The following is a 21,125-nucleotide window of genomic DNA, read 5'->3' on the forward strand; positions in this document are numbered from 1 at the left end:
CTCTGGCGTCTAATTTGACCAGGAATGTGCTGGACCATGCTGTGGGGGGTGATTATCAAGAGCTTTGTCGCAGTGAAATGGAAGGTGTTTGCACAGCCCTCTGTGAAACTCTAGGATGATCTCCCTGCTGCGTGGAAACAGGCCCTTCAGCCCAACGCCAACCAACATGCCTCATCTACACTGGACCCACCTGCAGGCGTTTGGCCCACATCCCTCTAAACCTATGCTACTACCCACGTACCTGTCCAAATGTTTCTTGAAGGTGTGACAGTACCTGTGCATGTACCTAGAATGATGAATGCATCTCGTCAGAGCAACAGAAGGGTGGTTCTGACTACTGGCTACCCCAATACTTTCCCGAATCATTGCAGACGGTTTGAGGTGACGAGAGGAGAGACAACAGTGGTTCTGCTACGATCTAAGTATCTACGGTACCTTCCCGTATATAAATGACTCGATGATGAGTCCCCACAGGTCTGGAATGGACACATTATATCCCGAGCGATTCCTCTCCGTCAGAGCGTTGATGTAGTACCCCACCCGGTCCTTGGACAGGGCATGAGTCTTACTCGTGGTCACCTGTGGCTTGATTCTCTTAATTGCCTCTCTGATATCCTTGAAAGACCACTCGGAATCCTGGTACAGATGAGACATGCACCTGGCAAAAAATAACATTGTAGAGTCATAGAGTCAAAGTCATAGAGAATGAAAACAGGCCCAACTTGCCCATGTCGATCAAGATGCCCCATCTATACCAGTCACACCTGCCCCTGTTTGGCCCATATCCCTGTAAACCTCTTCTCCATGTACCTGTTCAAACGTCTTTTAAATGTTGTTATAGCATGTACCTGTTCAAACGTCTTTTAAATGTTGTTATAGCATCTGCCTCAACTACCTCCTGTGGCGACTCGAGGGTATTTATTTCACAAAATGCTGGAGTAACTCAGCGAGTCGGGCAGCATCTCAGGAGAGAAGGAATGGGTGACGTTTCGGGTCGAGACCCTTCTTCAGACTGATGTCGGGGGGGGCCGGACAAAGGAAGGATATAGGTGGAGACAGGAAGATAGAGGGAGATCTGGGAAGGAGGAGGGGAAGAGAGGGACAGAGAAACTATCTAAAGTTGGAGAAGTCGATGTTCATACTGCTGGGCTGCAAGCTGCCCAGGCGAAATATGAGGTGCTGTTCCTCCAATTTCCGGTGGGCCTCACTATGGTCAACTCGTTCCACATAGAAACGTGGAAAAAGTTGCCCCTCAGATTCATATTAATCTTTCCCCTCCAAGCCTATACCTATGGTTCTTGATTCCTCTACTCTGGGTATCTACTCCCCTCATGATCTTATACACCTCTATAAGATCACCCCTCCTCCTCCTGCACTCCAAGGAATGAAGTCCGAGCCTGCCGAACCTCTGCCTATAGCTCATGCCCTGGAGTCCTGGCAACATCCTCGTAAATCTCTCTGCAATCTTTGCAGCTTGACAACATTTTACCTACAGCAGAGTGCACAAAACTGAACACAATACTCCAAATGTGACCTTACCAATGTCTTGTGCAACTGTAACACAACATCCCAACTTCTATACTCAATACCCTGACTGATGAAGCTCAATGCACTGCAAGCCTTCTTGACCACCCTACCTGTGACCCACTTTCTAGATCCCTCTGTTCTGCAACACTCCCCAGAGCGCTCCCATTCACTGTGAAGGTTGTACCTTGTTTGACCTCCACATTTGAACTCCATTAACCATTCCTCATCTCACTTGCCGAACTGATCAAGATCCTGCTATAATTTTTGATGACCATCTCCACTATCTACAATACCACCCACTTTAGTGTCATTTGCAAACTTACTAATCATACCTTGTACATTCTCCTCCAAATCATTGGTATAGACCACAAACAGCAGAGCCCAATACTGACCCCCCTGACACTACTAGTCACCGGCCTCCAGTACGAAAAACAACCTTCCACCATCACCCTCTGCTTCCTTCCATGAAACCAATTTTCCATCCAGTCGGCCAGCTCTACCTGGATCCCATGCGACCTAACCTCCCAGAGCAGCCTACCATGCGGAACCTTGTCGAATGCCTTGCTGAAATCCATGTACACAATGTCAATGGCTCTGCCCTCATCAACCTCTTTGGTACTTCTTCAACCAAATTTGTGAGACACAGACTCCCACGTACAAAACCATGCTGACGACCCCTAATCAACCCCTATCTATCCAAATGTATATACATCTTATCCCTCAGAATACTCTCCAGTAACCTGTCTACCACAGGTGTTAGGCTCACTGGTTTATGAAGGGCAAGGCAGGTGGGCTTGTTTGGGAAGTTTGCACTTTCCTTGTAAGCCCTTCTTAAATGAAGGCACAATTTGTTGCCATTCTCCAACCTTTTGACACCTCTCCCATTTCTCAGGCAGGGCACCTGCAATTTCCTCTCTAGCCTCCCAATGAGTCTTCAGATATATATGTATAGATGTGATCAGTCCCGGGAGATGTGTCTACCTTCAATCACCTCAGGACGTTCAGCACCTCCTCGACTGCAATACTGTCCTCAAGACAGTATTGCAAGGGCGGCACGGTGGCTCAGCGGTAGAGTTGCTGCCTTACAGCGAATGCAGCGCCGGAGATCCGGGTTCCATCCCGACTACGGGTGCTGTCTGTACGGAGTTTGTACATTCTCCCCGTGACTACCATGGGTTTTCTCCGAGATCTTCGGTTTCCTCCCACACTCCAACGACGTACAGGTTTGTAGGTTAATTGGCTCGGTAAATTAAAAATTGTCCCTAGTGTGTGTAGGATAGAACACGGTTGGCGCACACCCGGTGGGCCGAAGGGCCTGTTTTCGCGCTGTATGTCTAAACTAAAACTACTCTGTGGAGTCTCTTCCCTCTATATCTCATCGGAACTGCTGAACTGCAGCGGTCCAAAGACCGGTGTAAAATTGTAAAATAAATTGTAAAAAAGGCACTTCCATTAACTGTCCCAAGTTCTTCATGTCTTTCTCCATTGTAAAAACAGAGGGGAAATACTCTGAAGTCTTTGCCCATCTTTGCTCAAAACAGATGAATGCTTTGGTGTCTGAAGCTCTTTCTAGTCACCCTGTTTCCCTTTAATGTACTTTATATATACTTGTAAAATCCCTTTGCATTTCTCTTAATATTATCTGCCAGAGATATCTCCTGCCCCTTTTGCCCTGCTGATTTCCTTATTAAGTGTGACTTCCCAAAACTCCTCCAGGCATACACATCATCCCATTTGCCTACGCCTGTCTCATACCACCTCCTTTTCTCCTGACCAGCGCCTCAATTTCTCCCATCATCCAAACTTCCCTACGCCCACCTGCCTTGCCCTTCACTCTAACAGGAACACGCATGCCTTGAACTCTTATCACCACACTAATAAAAGCATCCCACTTTCCGGATGTTCCTTTGCCCACAAACATCCTGCTCCAAACTTGAGTGAGTTCCACCAATGTTGGTCATGCCCCAATTCGGAATTCTAACTCGCCCTGTCATTATCCATAAATATCTTAAAACTAATAGAACAGTGGTTGCTGGTCCCAATAGCCTCATCAACTGACACTTTGTCACTTGCCCTTCCCAATTTCAAGTTCACCCTCTCGTGTGTCGGGCCCTCTACATATTGCCTGAGGAAACTTTCCTCAACACGTTTGACAAATTCCACACCATCTAGGCCTTTGGCAATGGTAATCCCAGTCTATATTGGGAAAGTTAAACTCCCCTACTATGACAACCTTATCAGTCTTGCAGCTGCCTGCAATCTCCTGGCATCTTTGCTCTTCTCATTCCCATTGACTATTTGGGGGCCGGTGCTAGAGTCCTAACAAGTTGACCATCGCCCTTTTAATTCCTCAGCTCCACCCCACATAACCTCACTGGATGAACCGTCAGTAATGTCATCTCCGATTACCGCTGTGACACTCTCCATTGTCAATAAGGCAACACTCCCTCCTCTTTTATCCCCACCTCTATCTCTCTTGTAGTATTTGTACCCTGGACCATTAACCTGCCAGTCATGTCCCTCTTAGCTAGGTTTTTGTAACGGCTACAACTTACCAGTCGCACGGACCTATCCACGCCCTGAGTTCACGTTCACAAGTTACAGGAGTAGAATGAGGCCATTCAGCCCATCGAGCCCACTCCGCCATTCAATCATGATCTCTGCCTCCTAATACCATTTTCCTGCCTTCTCCCCATAACCCTTGACACCCGTTCTAATCAACCATTTGTCTACTAACCCTGCCTTAAAAATATCCACTGACTTGGCCTCCACAGCCCTCTGTGGCAATGAGTTCCACCGATTAACTACCCTCTGACTAAAGAAGTTCCTCCTCACCTCCTTTCTAAAAGAGCACCCTAAAATTCTGAGGCTATGACCTCTGGTCCTCGACTCTCCCACCAGTGGAAACATCCTCTCCACATCCACTCTATCTATGCCTTTCATTGTTCTGTATTCTGTCCACAATACTTAAGCTGTGATCGAACTTTTGCTACATACAGTTCCAACAAAATGTTTCTACTGCTGTGGTCTACATCCCAGTTAATAGATACATAGCAATACATAGTAATAAATACATAGCTCCTCCTGCACCTATTGTTTATTGTCTATAAATAGGGGCAGGAGTAGGCCATTCAGCCCTTCGAGCCAGCACCACCATTCAATATGATCACGGCTGATCATCTACAATCAGTGCCCCGTTCCTGCTTTCTCCCCATACCCCTTGATTCCTTTAGCCCTAAGAGCTAAATCTAACTCTCTCTTGAAAACATCCAGTGAATCGGCCTCCACTGCCTTCTGTGGCAGAGAATTCCACAGATTCACAACACTCTGGGTGAAAATGTTTTTCCTCATCTCAGTCCTAAATGGCCTACCCCTTATTCTTAATCTGTGACCCTTGGTTCTGGACTCCCCCCAACATCGGGAACATGTTTCCTAATTCTGCACTCCTTTGCTGCCCTGTCCCGCTGCCTTTACCAATTTGTGGATTCACTTCCTGTAAGATAGGAGGTCATTCAGCCCAGCAAGTACATGCTGGCTCCCACCAAAACAATCCCAGTACTCCCACTCCCCTTCTCCCTACTTCCCCACAGCCTAGCCCCCTGCATTCCCATCCCTTGTTGCAAATTAAATGCTTCGCTTCACATTGCCCGTCCCTGGATTACACTCCATTTTCTGTCCAGCTAACCAGACCATCTACATCCTATTGAGTTAACAGCCTTCTTCCTGACTTTCAATGTCACAGCCACCTTGTCTAGCATCATAGAGACACATTGGTAAATATCTGGGCCCTTGTGGTACCAGCTGGAAACAACCTTACAGCTCCAAAACCACTAGTCAACCACCACCCTTTACGTCCTCCCACAACTAGAGGGCAGTCCTGAGCCACTATCTACCTCATTGGTGACCCTCGGACTATCTTATAAGAAAATAACTGCAGATGCTGGTACAAATCGAAGGTATTTATTCACAAAATGCTGGAGTAACTCAGCAGGTCAGGCAGCATCTCAGGAGAGAAGGAATGGGTGACGAAGGGTCTCAACCCGAAACGTCACCCATTCCTTCTCTCCTGAGATGCTGCCTGACCTGCTGAGTTACTCCAGCATTTTGTGAATAAATACCTCGGACTATCTTAGGTCAGACTTTGCTGGCTTTACCTTGCACTGAACATTATTCCCTTATCGTGTATCTATGCACTGTGAATGGCTCGGTTGTGATCACGTATTGGCTTTCCGCTGACTGGTTAGCAGGCAACAAAAGCTTTTCGCTGTACCTCGCTCGGTACACGTGACAATAAACTAAACTGAACTCCCTGAGCACCTTGAAGAAGAGCCCCCTCCCTCCCAGGGGCTAGAGGACCATCCCCCCCGGCGGTGGGGCAAATGTGGGGCAGTGCCCACACTCCGTGAACAGAGGCTGGAGTTACCTGTCATTTGGCAAGGCCAGGTGTGTGCTGAACACCAGCCTTTCCTTGTGATCATTCACAATGCACGAGGGGATGAAGAGGAAAGCCCACCACAGACAGCTTGCCGGATATCACCTCAGGTGTTTCCAGCTGCCAACAAGGCCTGACAGCTCAGCACCTGGCTATGAATGCCCTGGCCCAAGGGGGAGATCACAACACGGTTTATATTTGAAGCAAAGATACACACATAAAAGCTGGAGCAACTCAGCGGGTCAGACAGCATCTCTGGAGAACAGGAATGGGTGATGTTTCGGGTCGAGAACCTTCTTCAGACTGCAATAAGACACTCAGTCTGAAGAAGGGTCTCGACCCGAAACGTCACCCATTCCTTTCCTCCTGAGATGCTGCCTGTCCCGCTGAGTTACTCCAGCATTCTGTGTCTATCTTTGGTGTAAACCAGCATCTGCAGTTCCTTCCTGCACATTATATTTGAAGTATTTCCATTTCCTGCTCATGAGGTACTTTAGCCCTGAGGACTAATTCTCTTGCTGACCATGGGCTCTCGGTGGAATTTTAACTTCCCTGACTGAACAATGTGCATTTTAACGAGCACAAATGATTGAACAGATTGTCGTTCAGAACTTGGTGTCCAATTTCACTCAGGCACTTTGCTCACCAGGTGGAGCCCGACACGCCGAAGATGTAGGATATACAGTCCAGCAGCTGCAGCTCCTGCAGCCCCAGCAGGACCCCATAGAGAGAGGTCATCGCTCGCATCCCACCGCCCGAGCCAAGGATCGCAATGATGGGTGCCTGGAGGTGACCAAAAACACAGCGCTCAGTACATTGGCCATGCATGGTTCACTTCCCAACGAGCAGCCAGTGGGGATGCATTTATGGACAGGAGGAGCAGGAGAAACGAGTCCCACTGGGTGGTGGGAGAGGGGGTGGAAACACGGACACCATGGGTAGAGGAGTGGGGATGAGTTTGAGGGGTGGGGATGAATTTATGGGGAGGGGGAGCAGGAGAAGTTAATCCCCCAGGCTGGTGGGATAGGGGTGGAGAGTTAGATTTAGCGCTTAGGGCTAAAGGGATATGGGGAAAAAAAGCAGGAATGCGCTACTGATTTTAGATAATCACTAGACCAAGTGGACCCGTTGGGCCCAAACCACTCCTGCATTGGTGCAGCACCCTCTCCTCCCCTACTGTTACTGAGCCACTGGACTCTGGGCGGAGTGGGGAATGCGCTAAGCTGGCCGGGGAGAGGAGGGGGGACAGGGGAGCCGGGGGCAGGCCCAGCGCCAGGCCCAGGCCTCGGCCTCCACCAACGCCCGGCCTCACCGCCGCCGGTGCTGCTGCCGCCTTTCCCATTGGCCCACCTCAGGCTCGCGGTTACCCGGTCACGGCCAGGCCCAGGACTTGGCTCCGGCTGCTTCCCCCGGCACCAGGCCTGGCTCTCCCTCCCCCAAGAGACAGGCGGCCGAGCCTTGCTCGTACTCGCGATCAATGGGCCCCAACTGCACAGGCGTGGGTGCATTTGTTCTGCGCACGCGCGGATGTGGCAGCCATTTTACATAAGTACCAGATCAACGGGGCCCCAACTGCGCATGTGCGGTTTTAAAACTTTTTAAATGTGAATAACTTTAAAAATCTAACAGAGATTTCAATGAAACTTCCTCCATAGGACCTTGGAACAACGGTGAGTAAGGTGGGCCTAATATTGTCGCGCTACCATATACTGCTTTGGCTGTACCACACTCCAAAGACGAACAGCTTTGTAGGTTAATTGGCTTGGTAAAAATGTGTAAAACAAAATTGGCCCTAGTGTGTGTAGGATAGTGTTACTGTGCAAGGATCGCTGGTCGGTGCGGACTCGGTGGGCCTGTTTCTGGGCTGCATCTCTAAACTAAACTAATAGAAGGGAATTCAGATTTGGAAAGACTGGATGTTTCTCTGGAGCAAGGGCTAAAAGGAGATTTAATTAGATGTAAATCGGTGCTTCGACAGAGCAGATAGAAACGAGCAGTTTCGTCTGGCAGAAGGGCCAACAGAACAAACAGAGATGGTCATAAACAATATGAGTGGGAAATAAAAGAAAATCACTCTGAGATAATTGATGAGAGTTATGCATTTGTAGCACAATGCAAACACATTTGGGGGAATATTTCTGGTAGAAATGGATTAGAAAGCAAACATTTTTACAATGTCTCAGTTAAACAGAATAGAACATAGAATGTACAGCACAAGAACAGGCCCTTCGGCCCACGATACCTGTGCCAAAGTTCATGCCAGCCTTCACCTATCTACCTGCACACAATCCATATCCCTCCATTCCCCCCATATCTATAAATGGATTGAAATGGAGATCTTATCGAAACGTATAAGATTATTAAGGGGTTGGACACGTTAGAGGCAGGAAACATGTTCCCAATGTTGGGGGAGTCCAGAACAAGGGGCCACAGTTTAAGAATAAGGGGTAGGCCATTTAGAACTGAGATGAGGAAAAACTTTTTCAGTCAGAGAGTTGTGAATCTGTGGGATACTCTGCCTCAGAAGGCAGTGGAGGCCAATTCACTGAATGCATTCAAGAGAGAGCTAGATAGAGCTCTTAAGGATAGCGAAGTCAGGGGGTATGGGGAGAAGGCAGGAACGGGGTACTGATTGAGAATGATCAGCCATGATCACATTGAATGGCGGTGCTGGCTCGAAGGGCCGAATGGCCTCCTCCTGCACCTATTGTCTATTGTCTAAACGGTTTAGCGGAATATGGGTCAGGCACAGGCAGATGGAACTAGCTCAGTTAAGCAACTTGGTCAACATGACCAGTTGGGTCAAAGGGCCTATTTCTGTGCTGTACAGCTCTATGACACTAAGCTATAGGCCCCAAGGTATCACAAAATGGTGGAGTAACTCAGCGGGTCAGGCAGCATCTCAGGAGAGAAGGAATGGGTGATGTTTCGGGTCGAGACCCTTCTTCAGACTGATGTCAGGGGGGCGGGACAAAGGAAGGATATAGGTGGAGACAGGAAATAGAGGGAGAACTGGGAAGGGGGAGGGGAAGAGAGGGACAGAGGAACTACCTAAAGTGGGAGAAGTCAATGTTCATACCGCTGGGCTGTAAGCTGCCCAAGCGAAATATGAGGTGCTGTCCTTCCAATTTGCGGTGGGCCTCACTATGGCACTGGAGGAAGCCCAGCAAGTAATAGTCAGTCATGAGTTCATCAGGCAGCTCACCAAATGGAAAACATGGATCACAGTTGCCTGACTCCCAATTCAGTGTCAGTTTAGGGGTCCAGACATTCAGGAACACTCTTACTTCCCCGGGATTCACAGGACCATGTTTGTACAACTGTAAACTGCAAGAATTTACCTTTTGATTGTTAGCTTCATAAATATGGCACAGTGCCACAAAGGTTTAGATGCCCTATTTTTAAACTGGTATTCTCCCACTTTAGGTAGTGGTTTATATCCAAAAGATTTTGCTGACAAAAACCAATAGTGATCCAAATGATCAATGCTGCAAAAGGATAACTGAAAAACCGGGGGGAGAAAAATACAGGAAGTGTTTAAGATAGGGAGGTGCAATGTCAGGAAAGTTTAAGAATAAGGGGTAGGCCATTTAGAACAGAGATGAGGAAAAAAAAATTCAGTCAGAGAGTTGTGAATCTGTGGAATTCTCTGCCTCAGAAGGCAGTGGAGGCCAATTCTCTGAATGCATTCAAGAGAGAGCTAGATAGAGCTCTTAAGGATAGCGGAGTGAGGGGGTACGGGGAGAAGGCAGGAACGGGGTACTGATTGAGAATGATCAGCCATGATCACATTGAATGGCGGTGCTGGCTCGAAGGGCCGAACGGCCTCCTCCTGCACCTATTGTCTATTGTCTATTGAAAGATTGTGCAACCTGGAAATCTATTCTGGAATCCAGAGGAAGAGGAGGATTGAAAGAGACCTGAAAACGTTGAAGGATGGGAGAAGTTTATCATATATGTGCACATCCAGAACGAAGGCAACTGCAATTTACAAACAATAATTTACAGGTATTTGGGAATCTAATTTTACAATCAGCAAATATGAATGAGGACCAGATACCATTGAGCCTGGGATAGTTTAGTTTAGTTTAGTTTGGTTTAAATACAACGCGGAAACAGGCCCTTCAGCCCACCGGGTCCGCGCCGACCAGCGATCACGCACACTAACACTATCCTACACACACTAGGGACAATTTTTTTTTACATTTACCAAGCCAATTAACCTACATACCTGTACGTCTTTGGAGTGTGGGAGGAAACCGAAGATCTCGGAGAAAACCCACGCAGGTCACGGGGAGAACGTACAAACTCCGTACAGACAGCACCCGTAGTCGGGATGGAACCCGGATCTCCGGCGCTGCATTCGCTGTAAGGCAGCAACTCTACCGCTGCACCACCGTGCCGCCCTTAAATCTCAGTACTCACACTGGTTAGGCACGTGGAAGGCACTCTGACCATGCTCTCATTTCAGCCCTGCCTTCAGGAAGAAGGTCCAGTTGCCTGAAAACTGCAAGGTCCATCTTAAGGAGCAGTTTCATTCTAACAACCATCAGGCTGTTAAACACTACAACCTCCAACGAAGCTCCGAACTGCATAGACTTAAGACTGAGATGGAAGGACCCAGGAAGGGGCCGCCGAGAACGAAGGAGGACATGGTGGGGGAAGGATGGGACCAGCCAATGGGAATGTTCGGTGAACATTTGCCGGCTCACCTGTGTACTGCCCAGGTGAGGTCTGCTGCACAATCTAACTGGGTTGTGTCCTAAATAGGTCCCGTCACAATTAAACATCATTGAATCCAAAGGTAAAATGATCTAATGTATCATATTATATTATCAAATGTATTTAGGTGTATCAAATGTAGACCTAATTATCAGGGGAGAAGTTACGCTTGGACACAAAACGCTGGAGGAACTCAGCGGGGCAGGCAGCATCTCTGGAGAGAAGGAATGAGAGAAGGACCCACGTATTGGGTCGAGACCAAAGATTTAGATTTTTTAGATTTAGAGATACAGTGGGGAAACAGGCCCTTCGGCCCACCGAGTCCGCGCCGCCCAGCGATCCCCGCAGATTAACACTATCCTATACCCACTAGGGACAATTGTTACATTTACCCAGTCAATTAACCTACAAACCTGTACGTCTTTGGAGTGTGGGAGGAAACCGAAGATCTCGAAGAAAACCCATGCAGGTCACGGGGAGAACGTACAAACTCCGTACAGACGGCGCCCGTAGTCGGGATCGAACCTGAGTCTCCGGCGCTGCATTCGCTGTAAGGCAGCAACTCTACCGCTGCGCCACCGTGCAAGATACTAGAGGAACAAGATGGACCACTCCGTTTAAATCGTCTGGATTTACTCCGTCTGGATAAATCTTTTGTTTGTTTGTTTGTTTTTATGTTTTGTTTGCTCTGTAAAGCGTCTTTGAGTTTCCTGAAAAGCGCTATATAAATTAAATGTATTATTATTATTATACTGAAGCGTAGTACGCAAAGGAGCGGAACGTCCGCCATTTTAGTAAGCAAACCCCGCCGTTCGCTATGCCTCTCGCAGTGTAATCAGTGTTGTGGGTGAACAGTGTGTGTGATGATACCATTAAAATGCAGAATATATCTCATCTATCAATTCACAGATTTTTGTTATTTTTCTTTTTAAATGTTTCTGCAAGTTTCTGCCTACTAAAATGGCACCATGACGTACTATGGTTTTTAGGGTCGAGTTGTCCATCTTGTTCCTCTAGTATCTTTGGTCGAGACCCTTCTACAGGCTTCTATGCAGAAGTTGAGCTAAATGGGGCTTGTTCTCCCACACCCTCTCCGTGTGAATGCTGCCCCGGCTGCCTTGTGTGCTTACTTGATTGCTCTTGGGTATCTTTGTCACCTTGAGTACCTTCTTCAGTGCTCTGGCCACCAACTTCTTTCTCTTTACAAGGAACTCCTTTTCTGGCTCAGCAATATCAAAGCTGAGGCGTACATCGAGATCTTCAAAGCTGTTTAACAAAGACACCCACAGTCAAACCAATTCATTGATCAGCAGACAGAACTATGGGTAATCACTCGTCTTACACTAATATGAACACCCTTTATCTATATACTAAAACTCTTGTTTTGTTTGTTTGTTTGTTCCTGAGCCAAAACAGTACACGATGGCGCGGCAATTTTAGGCCACAAGACCCGGCTCACCCGCTGCAGACCGAGGAACCCACCTGGAGGGCCCGTAAGTGGACCGGCTGTGGGAGGGAGGGAGGGAGTACGCGGCCTCGACGGGAGAGTGGGCCGCTGGAGGCCCTGCAGCAGCCTGGGGCTCGGCTGGACCGGGCACCGCTCCAGGAGGCCTTGCACGTGGACCGCACGCGGCCTACAGTGGTGGCGCAGCGGCAGAGAACGCCACGGTTATGTTTGGCCAGGCCGACCCTGCAACGCCGCCATGGCAACAGACCTTCATGGTCAGATCAAGATCCCTGCACTTACAACAACTGGCCACTGTGTACTGTCTCAGTGTACTACTGCTACACACTTCTTCAGTCTGAAGAAGGGTCTCGACACGAAACGTCACCCAATCCTTCTCTCCCGAGATGCTGCCTGACCTGCTGAGTTACTCCAGCATTTTGTGAATAAATACCTTCGATTTGTACCAGCATCTGCAGTTATTTTCTTATACTGCTACACACTTGCACTGTATCTGAGATGCTGATCTAATATGTAACTGAGTGCGTATGTGTGGTGATAAGTGTACTGATCTGTCTAGAAAAATGAATTTCACTGTCGCTCGGTACATATGAAAAATAAAGTACCATCCAATACCAAGCTTCAAGGAAAATCAAAAATAATCAATGTCCAAAAACAATGTGCATGAAGGAACTGCAGATGCTGGTTTCAACCGTAGACACAAAATGCTGGAGTAACTCAGTGGGTCAGGCAGCATCTCTGGAGAGAAGGAATGGGTGACTCTCCGGGTCGAGACCCTTCTTCAGACTGAAAGGTCCCCCACCCCCCTGACACCAGTCTGAAGAAGGGTCTCGACCCGGAATGTCACCCATCCCTTCTCTCCAGAGATGCTGCCTGTCCCGCTGAGTTACTCCAGCATTTTGTGTCTACCTCCAGATTCACCATCACAGCTTCACAGTCCACATCGTTGCTGTCGCAGTGAGCTATTATTTATCACCTCTGAAACCAATGGTCACCATAGTAAGGAGCAGGGACGGCAGGAGGGGTGGTCCGAATGGAGCTGCCTTCTACCAACTCAGCTATCAGCCGAATGACAAGCAGTTTATAACCCGACTAACTGAACTAATTTAGTTCAGTTTAGGTTAGAGATACAGCACGGAAACAGGCCCTTTCGGCCCACTGGGTCTGCGCCAACCAGCGATCCCCGCACACTAACACCATCCTACACCCACTAGGGACAATCTTTTATATTTACCAAGCCAATTAACCTACAAACCTGTACGTCTTTGGAGTGTGGGAGGAAACCGAAGATCTCGGAGAAAACCTACGCAGGTCACGGGGAGAACGTGCAGACAGCACCCGTAGTTAGGATGGAACCCGGGTCTCTGGCGCTGCATTCGCTGTAAGGCAGCAACTCTACCGCTGCGCCACCGTGCTGGTGTTCTGGGGGATGTTCCAGCTGGGGCCATGCGTAATAAAGAGAACCTGTTTCATATGTTCATCTGAGAACATGCCTCATATTTCGCTTGGGCAGCTTACACCCCAGCGGTATGAATATCGACTTCTCTAACTTCAAGTAACCCTTGCTTACCCTCTCTCTCCATCCTTCCCCCACCCTAGTTCTCCGACCAGTCTGACTGTCCTCCTGATTAATTTTACATTGTCTGCCTCGTTGTCACCTTCTCCTAGCCAACAATGATCTAATCAACATTTTCCTTGAGCCTCATCCCCTTTGATCTCTCGTTTTTCACACCTTACCCTTCCACATCTCTCGTTTCCCTCTCTCCAGACTCTGTCTGAAGAAGGGTCTCGACCCAAAACGTCACGCATTCCTTCTCTCCAGAGATGCTGCCTGTCCCGCTGAATTACTCCAGCGTTTTGTGTCTACCTTTGGTGTAAAGCAGCATCTGTAGTTCCGTCCTAACATTGAATGCAAAACCGGTCAAGCGACTTACCATTTCTGGGCCTTCAGCTGCAGGTCAATGGTCTGCTCCTAAAAGAGATCACGAAGAGTTTAAGGCCCGACTGGCGAAGAATGAGGCATGCATAATAATGGCAATGAAACCCTGCTCTCCTTGCGACTGTAATCACCCAGATCAAACTGCACACATCTTTCCCTTGATACAACATAATGAAGATAACTTTACCAAAAGGCTGCTCTTTGGAAAGGCCTTACAGTGAGTACACATCTGGAACTGAATTTCATAACGTTGCTCCAGCTAAATGCACGAAAACATGGCAAATAGTCCTTGCCAACCGCCAACTGTAATCTTTATCAACATCTCGTCAAGGTATGTTCACGTAGGAAGGTCATGTCATAAGTGATAGGAGCAGAATTAGGCCATTCGGCCCATCAAGTCTACTCCGCCATTCAATCATGGCTGATCTATCTCTCCCTCCTAACCCCATTCTCCTGCCTTCTCCCCATAACCCCTGACACCCACACGAATCAAGAATCTATCTATCTCTGCCTTAAAAAATATTAATTGATTTGGCTTCCACAGCTTTGTGTGGCAAAGAATTCCACAGATTCACCACCCTCTGACTAAAGAAATTCCTCCTCATCTCCTTCCTAAAAGAGCGTCCTTTAATTCTGAGGCTGTGACCTCTAGTCCTAGACTCTCCCACTAGTGAAAACATCCTCTCCACATCCACTCTATCCAGACCTTTCACTATTTGGTATGTGTAGATCAGTGCATGTTCCTTTAACATAGTGACCTCACCACTACTAACCACTCCCCATTGTCTTTGGTATAATTGTAACTTCCCCACCTCCAGCTCGCTCTCTAGTGCCAGTGATGACCACGGACAGCTAGGGCATAATGTATGTGCAGTGTTATGAATAAACTTATATATAGTAAAAGACTCTGCCTACGAGTGGCATCCTTTTACATGGTGTCAGATCGGTAGACTTGCGCCTCCTGTTTATCGGTTTTTTATTTTATTATTTGTTTCTCCCAATTGTGTCCCCTCCTTCCACTTTGCCATGTCTTCCTCGTGTCGTCGTCCGGACACGCTCGTTTTCGATGAGGACATCGTGCACCGCTGGACTGTCTTCCAGCGGGACTACGAACACTATATAGCCATTGCCCATCCTGATGCGACTGCTGCGATAAAAGCCCACCTGCTCCTCAACCTGGCTGGTCCGGAGGCAATGGAACGCTATGCGTCGTTCCAATTCGTCCCTCCAGAGGACCGCAACGACCCGGTATGTCTCATTGCTAAGTTCACTGCCCTGTGCGACATACCCACCAACAATATCATCGAACGTTTTAAATTTTTCTCGCGGCGTCAGACTCCAGGGGAGCACGTTGACGCCTTTATTGCATCTTTAAGACATATGGCTCGGCGGTGCCGCCTTCAAACGATTACACCCGACGAGATGATCAGGGACGTCCTGGTCAACGGTCTCCTAAACTCTAGGCTGCGGGATGAGCTCCTAATGAAGCCTGACCTGTCGCTTACGGACGCAATACATGCCGCACGAATGGCCTCTGCTGTTGGCTCAGTATCCCGGCCGGCCCCCCAGGACATAAATTTCACCAGCCGCCGGCGATTGAATGACCCACAGCCCAGGGTCGCCCCCTCCGCGCCCACTATGGCCACCCCTCGCAGATGCCCAAACTGCAACTTCTCGTCACACAGGTATAACATTTGCCCAGCGCAGGGCAAAACTTGTAATTCATGTGGGAAGCAGAACCATTTTTCTGCAGCCTGTCGTTCTCGTGGGAGACCTGTCCCTGCTCCTAGAGGGAGTCTAAACAACCTTGCAAGCGATAACGCAACCGGTTCCCGGTACCAACATGAGGTCCTCGATGGCTCAGATACGACTTCCTCCCATGGAGACTCTCTGGTGTTTTCGCTCTTGGGAGCACCTGCATTGATAACGGATCCATCCGTGCAAGTTACAGTCAATGGACACTCCTTCCCTGCCAAGGTCGACACTGGGGCGTTTGCCAATGTTATGTCTGTGGGCCTCTTCGAGCAGATAAATTCGGGGGAGAGGGTTACTCCTGACAACTCCCGCCTCCATGCCTATGGGGGAGGCGTTCTGATTGCCGTGGGAAAGGCAACGGTTGTCTGTACTGTTCTGGATACCTCTCGGCCCCTCACGTTCCTCCTGCTAGCATCTGAAAACGTCACCCTGCTGGGCGCCCGTGCATGCCAGGACTTTGGTTTGGTCTCATTTCACCGCGACATCCACCTGGTGCAGGCCCCCATGGACCCCCTGGTCGAGTACCCTGACCGATTTGATGACGTCCTGGGGAAGCTGCCCTGTGCCTACAAGATCGTTGTGGACCCGGGGGTCGACCCAGTGGTCAGACCGGCCCACCGTGTGTCTTTTGCCATGAAGGGCCGCGTGGAGTCCACACTACGTGGCATGGTGGACTTGGGCATCCTCAAGGAGGTGAGTGCCCCCACCCAGTGGGTCTCCACCATGGTGGTCGCTGCCAAGAAGGACGCGAGCGAGATCAGGATCTGTATCAACCCCAAGGACCTGAACCTGGCTATTAAACGCCCGCACTACCCCATGCGGACGGTGGAGGACGTCGCGGCACAGGTCGGTCCAGCCACAGTTTTCTCGGTCCTGGATGCCAAGAGCTCCTTTTGGCAGATCCCGCTGGACGCACGTTCCTCCTTCCTGACCACCTTCAGCACACCGTTCGGCAGGTTCCGTTTCCTCCGCATGCCTTTTGGTATCAACTCGGCAAGCGAGGTTTTTCAGCGTACGATGGAGCAGCTGTTTGCTGGGTTGCCGTGCGCCATCATCGTGGATGACATCCTGGTGTACGGGAGGGACATTGCTGAGCATGACCGACACCTCCGCCAAGTCCTGGACAAGGCTCGTGAGATAAACCTCAAGCTTAATCGAAGGAAGTGTCGGTTCCGCGTTGCGGAAGTCACCTACGTAGGCCACGTTTTCACGGCGGGGGGCCTGAAGCCAGACCCCGAGAAGACGGCGGCGATCACCGAAATGCCCGCTCCCACTGACGTGCCCGGCCTGCAGCGCTTCCTGGGCATGGTCAACTACCTGGGTAAGTTCATACCCGACCTCAGCGAACTAAGTGCCCCCCTGAGAGAGCTGACCAAGAAGGACAATGCCTGGGTCTGGCTCCCTCACCACCAATCGGCCTTCGTAGCCCTGAGGTCCAGACTCGCGCGGACCCCGACTTTGCGGTTTTTCGACTTAAACAGGCCAATTGTCCTCACCTGCGATGCATCTCGGTTCGGCCTGGGTGCTGCCTGCCTGCAGCTCTACGACGACCGACAGCTGCCCGTCTCCTATGCCTCTCGAACAATGACCCCTGCTGAACAGCGCTACGCGCAGATTGAGAAGGAGCTCCTTGCCGTGGTGTTCGCTTGCTCCAAGTTCAGAGACTACGTTCTGGGAAAAACTTTCACCATCGAAACTGACCACCAGCCGCTGGTCTCGATTTTAAACAAGCCCATCCACGCAGCATCGTCCCGCCTGCAGCGAATGATGCTGCAGCTGCAGCGTTTTCAATTCGAAATCGTGTACCGCAAAGGCAAGGAGATGTTCGTGGCAGACACTCTGTCCCGCGCCCCACTACCTTCCATTTCCCGCCATCCGTACGAATCGGCGGACCTGATGGTGTTGAACGTCAACATTGTTCCATCTTGGCAGCTGCAGTCCCTGGTCACACACACTGCCGCGGATCCGGACCTCCAACAGCTTGCGGGCGTCATCCGCCGTGGCTGGCCTGAACGACGGTCTTCCCTGCCGGCTGGTGCCGTGCCCTACTTCCTGGTTCGGGATGAACTGGTGCTGCACGCGGGTGTGGTGGTGAAGGGTCACAAGGTTGTGGTGCCGGCTGCGCTGCGCGATCACTACTTCCACACCGCCCACAACGGACACCCAGGGGTGGAGGCCACGTTATCCCAGGCCCAAGCACAGTTTTACTGGCCTGGCATGGTCAAGGAGATCCGGGACAGGGTCTCCGCCTGCGCTGCCTGCAACAGCCTATTACCTCATCAGCAGCGTCAGCCTCTCCTGCAGCAGCCGGCTCCCGAGTTGCCGTGGACGGCTGTTGCCGCCGATATTTTCGAGTGGCGTGGCAAACACTACCTGGTCCTGGTGGACTCCTACTCAAGCTGGTTCGAGGTGGACCTGCTGCCGTCCCTCACGTCTGCTGCCGTCATCGGGAAGCTTCGCCGCCACTTCTCGACCTTTGGTTCCCCGGCATCTCTCCAGTCCGACAACGGCAGCCAGTTTACCAGCGCGGAGTTTGCTGTTTTTGCAAATCGCTGGAACTTCCGCCACATCACCAGCAGCCCCGAGTACCCGCAAAGCAATGGACTTGCAGAGCGCGCTGTCCGCAGCGCTAAGGAGCTGATGGAACGTTGCCGGCTTGACAGTTCGGACTTGTACCTTGCCCTCCTCAACCTCCGCAACATCTCCCGGGACCCCGCGCTCGGTTCCCCTGCGCAGCGCCTCCTGTCCCGCACCACTAGACCCCCCATCCCCGTCTCCCAGCAATCCCTGAAACCCACGGCTCGGAGCCCTGCCGCTGTCAGGGAGCGCATCACTGAGAAGCAGCTCATTCGGAAGCGCTCCTTTGACAAATCGTCCCGTCCCCTTCCACCTTTGTTCGCTGGCCAGGTTGTCCGGATGGAGTCGTCCTCCGGCCACCACCGGCTGGCCGTGGTCGTCGGCAATGCTGACTCTCCACGGTCGTACCTGGTCAACTACGAGGGCACCGTGTACCGTCGTACCCGCCAGCACCTGATGCTGGTAAACGAACCTGCACCGCCCCCCGCGATCCCGTATTCGCCTCCCGTCCACTACAAGGTGCCTGATGTGCCTCCTGCTCCGGTACATCCGCAGTCGCCCCAGCTACCTACCCCTCCCTCGCCTGTGCGTGCATCGCTTCCCAGTCCTCCTCCTTCCCCTGGTTCCCCGGCCTCTGTACCCGCACCCGTTCATGCTGCTCCTTCGACCGGCGGGGATGGTGGGTTGCGCACCCGCTCTGGGAGAGTGGTCAGGCCGCCTGTCCGGTACGGTGTGTACGAGTAGTCTGCTTGTAGTTTGAGCCTAGCGCATGAGCCGTGGTCACTTTGTTTCCAAGAGGAAGGATGTAGATCAGTGCATGTTCCTTTAACATAGTGACCTCACCACTACTAACCACTCCCCATTGTCTTTGGTATAATTGTAACTTCCCCACCTCCAGCTCGCTCTCTAGTGCCAGTGATGACCACGGACAGCTAGGGCATAATGTATGTGCAGTGTTATGAATAAACTTATATATAGTAAAAGACTCTGCCTACGAGTGGCATCCTTTTACAGTATGTTTCAGTGAGGTCCCCCTTCATCCTTCTAAACTCCAGCGAGTGGAGGCCCAGTGCCGGCAAACGCTCATCATATGTTAGAGTATGTTTGAGGCTAGATGTAAGAGTACATATTTTCCACATGTGTGGAAGGAGCCACTCGTGGTACGTTCAGGTAGGAAGGGGCCACTCACCTGCACACAGTAGACAGGGTGTACAATTCTGTGCACACAAACTCAAAATGCACAAGATTTTGCTTTTTATTAGTGTTGGTTCAAACGATCAGAGCCCATAGGATGAGTCCACAGGATTGTGGCAATGGGAGACAGAGGGAGATGGTGGAGAGTTGAGTTTGTGTTTAGAAGCCTGTGGGTGTACCACAGGAAGCCTGTGGGTGTACCGCAGTGATGCACCACAGGAAGCAGTGATGGAACCATTAGTGCTTGTTAGACCCTGGACCTTGTGAGATCTTATGACTTGTTAATTATTCACAAAATGCTGGAGTAACTCAGCAGGTCAGGCAGCATCTCAGGAGAGCAGCATCTCAGGAGAGACTGAAGAAGGGTCTCGACCCGAAACGTCACCCATTCCTTCTCTCCCGAGATGCTGCAGTTATTTTCTTACATCACCTGTACCTAATGATGATTCGTATTTCTCAGCCAGGGCACCTGTAATTTCTTCTCTAGCTTTCCACAGTCTCTTCTGTTTACCGGGTAGATCTGATCTGGCCCAAGAGAGTCATCCATCATCTCCATATGCTTTAAGACTTTCATATCATATCATATATATATATACAGCCGGAAACAGGCCTTTTTCGGCCCTCCAAGTCCGTGCCGCCCAGTGATCCCCGTACATTGACACTATCCTACACCCACTAGGGACAAAAAATTTTTTTTACATTTACCCGCCAATTAACCTACATACCTGTACGTCTTTGGAGTGTGGGAGGAAACCGAAGATCTCGGAGAAAACCCACGCAGGTCACGGGGAGAACGTACAAACTCCTTACAGTGCAGCACCCGTAGTCAGGATCGAACCTGAGTCTCCGGCGCTGCATTCGCTGTAAAGCAGCAACTCTACCGCTGCGCTACCGTGCCGCCCCATCATCACGTCAACTGTAATACTGATTGTCCTCAAGATACTTCCATTGACTAGTCATGGACTAGCCATGGAGACTATGACATGAATCTTCATGTCCTAGTCTCCATGGCATGCACGGAGGAGAAATACTCATCGAGGACCTTGCCTATCTCTTCGGCTCCACAGAGATATCCACTTGGGTTTCTAAGGGCCCCTATATTCTCTCTAGTCTGAAGAAGGGTCTCGACCTGAAACGCCACCCATTCCCTCTACCCCGAGATGCTGCCTGTCCCGCTGAGTTTCTCCAGCATTTTGTAACTCTCTTTCCCTTAATACACATAAAATCTCTGAATTTCCCTTTATATTTTCTGCCAGAGCTATTTCATGCCCTCTTTTTGCCCTTCAGATTTCCTTCTGAAGCATGCTCCTCAGTTCCAAACATTCTTCCAGGGACACTCATTATCCCAGCTCTCATACTTACACTGTGCCTCTTTTCTTTCTGACCAGAACCTCAATTTCTCTTGTCATCCACGCTTTCCTCCTCCCACCTGCTTTGCCCTTCACTCTAACAGGAATGCGTATGCCCTGAACACTTGTCACCACACTTTTAAAAACATCCCACGCACCAGACAT

The 21,125-nt window shown here is 50.1% G+C and overlaps 1 protein-coding gene across 1 annotated transcript in view; it reads right to left on the minus strand.

The window, feature by feature from the left end:
- Window positions 1-21,125, minus strand: part of LOC144597150 (cytosolic phospholipase A2 zeta-like) — a 75,985-nt gene that overhangs the window by 14,571 nt on the left and 40,289 nt on the right. Inside the window, exons 11-14 of the mRNA XM_078406093.1 lie at window positions 14,081-14,118; window positions 11,812-11,947; window positions 6,606-6,742; window positions 436-658 (exon numbers count right to left, since the gene is read on the minus strand). Coding sequence (XP_078262219.1) covers window positions 436-658; window positions 6,606-6,742; window positions 11,812-11,947; window positions 14,081-14,118 — 534 coding nt within the window. The remainder of the gene's footprint in view (window positions 1-435; window positions 659-6,605; window positions 6,743-11,811; window positions 11,948-14,080; window positions 14,119-21,125) is intronic.

Source organism: Rhinoraja longicauda, chromosome 10 (genome assembly GCF_053455715.1).
Source record: "Rhinoraja longicauda isolate Sanriku21f chromosome 10, sRhiLon1.1, whole genome shotgun sequence".
Taxonomy (NCBI): Eukaryota; Metazoa; Chordata; class Chondrichthyes; order Rajiformes; family Arhynchobatidae; genus Rhinoraja; species Rhinoraja longicauda.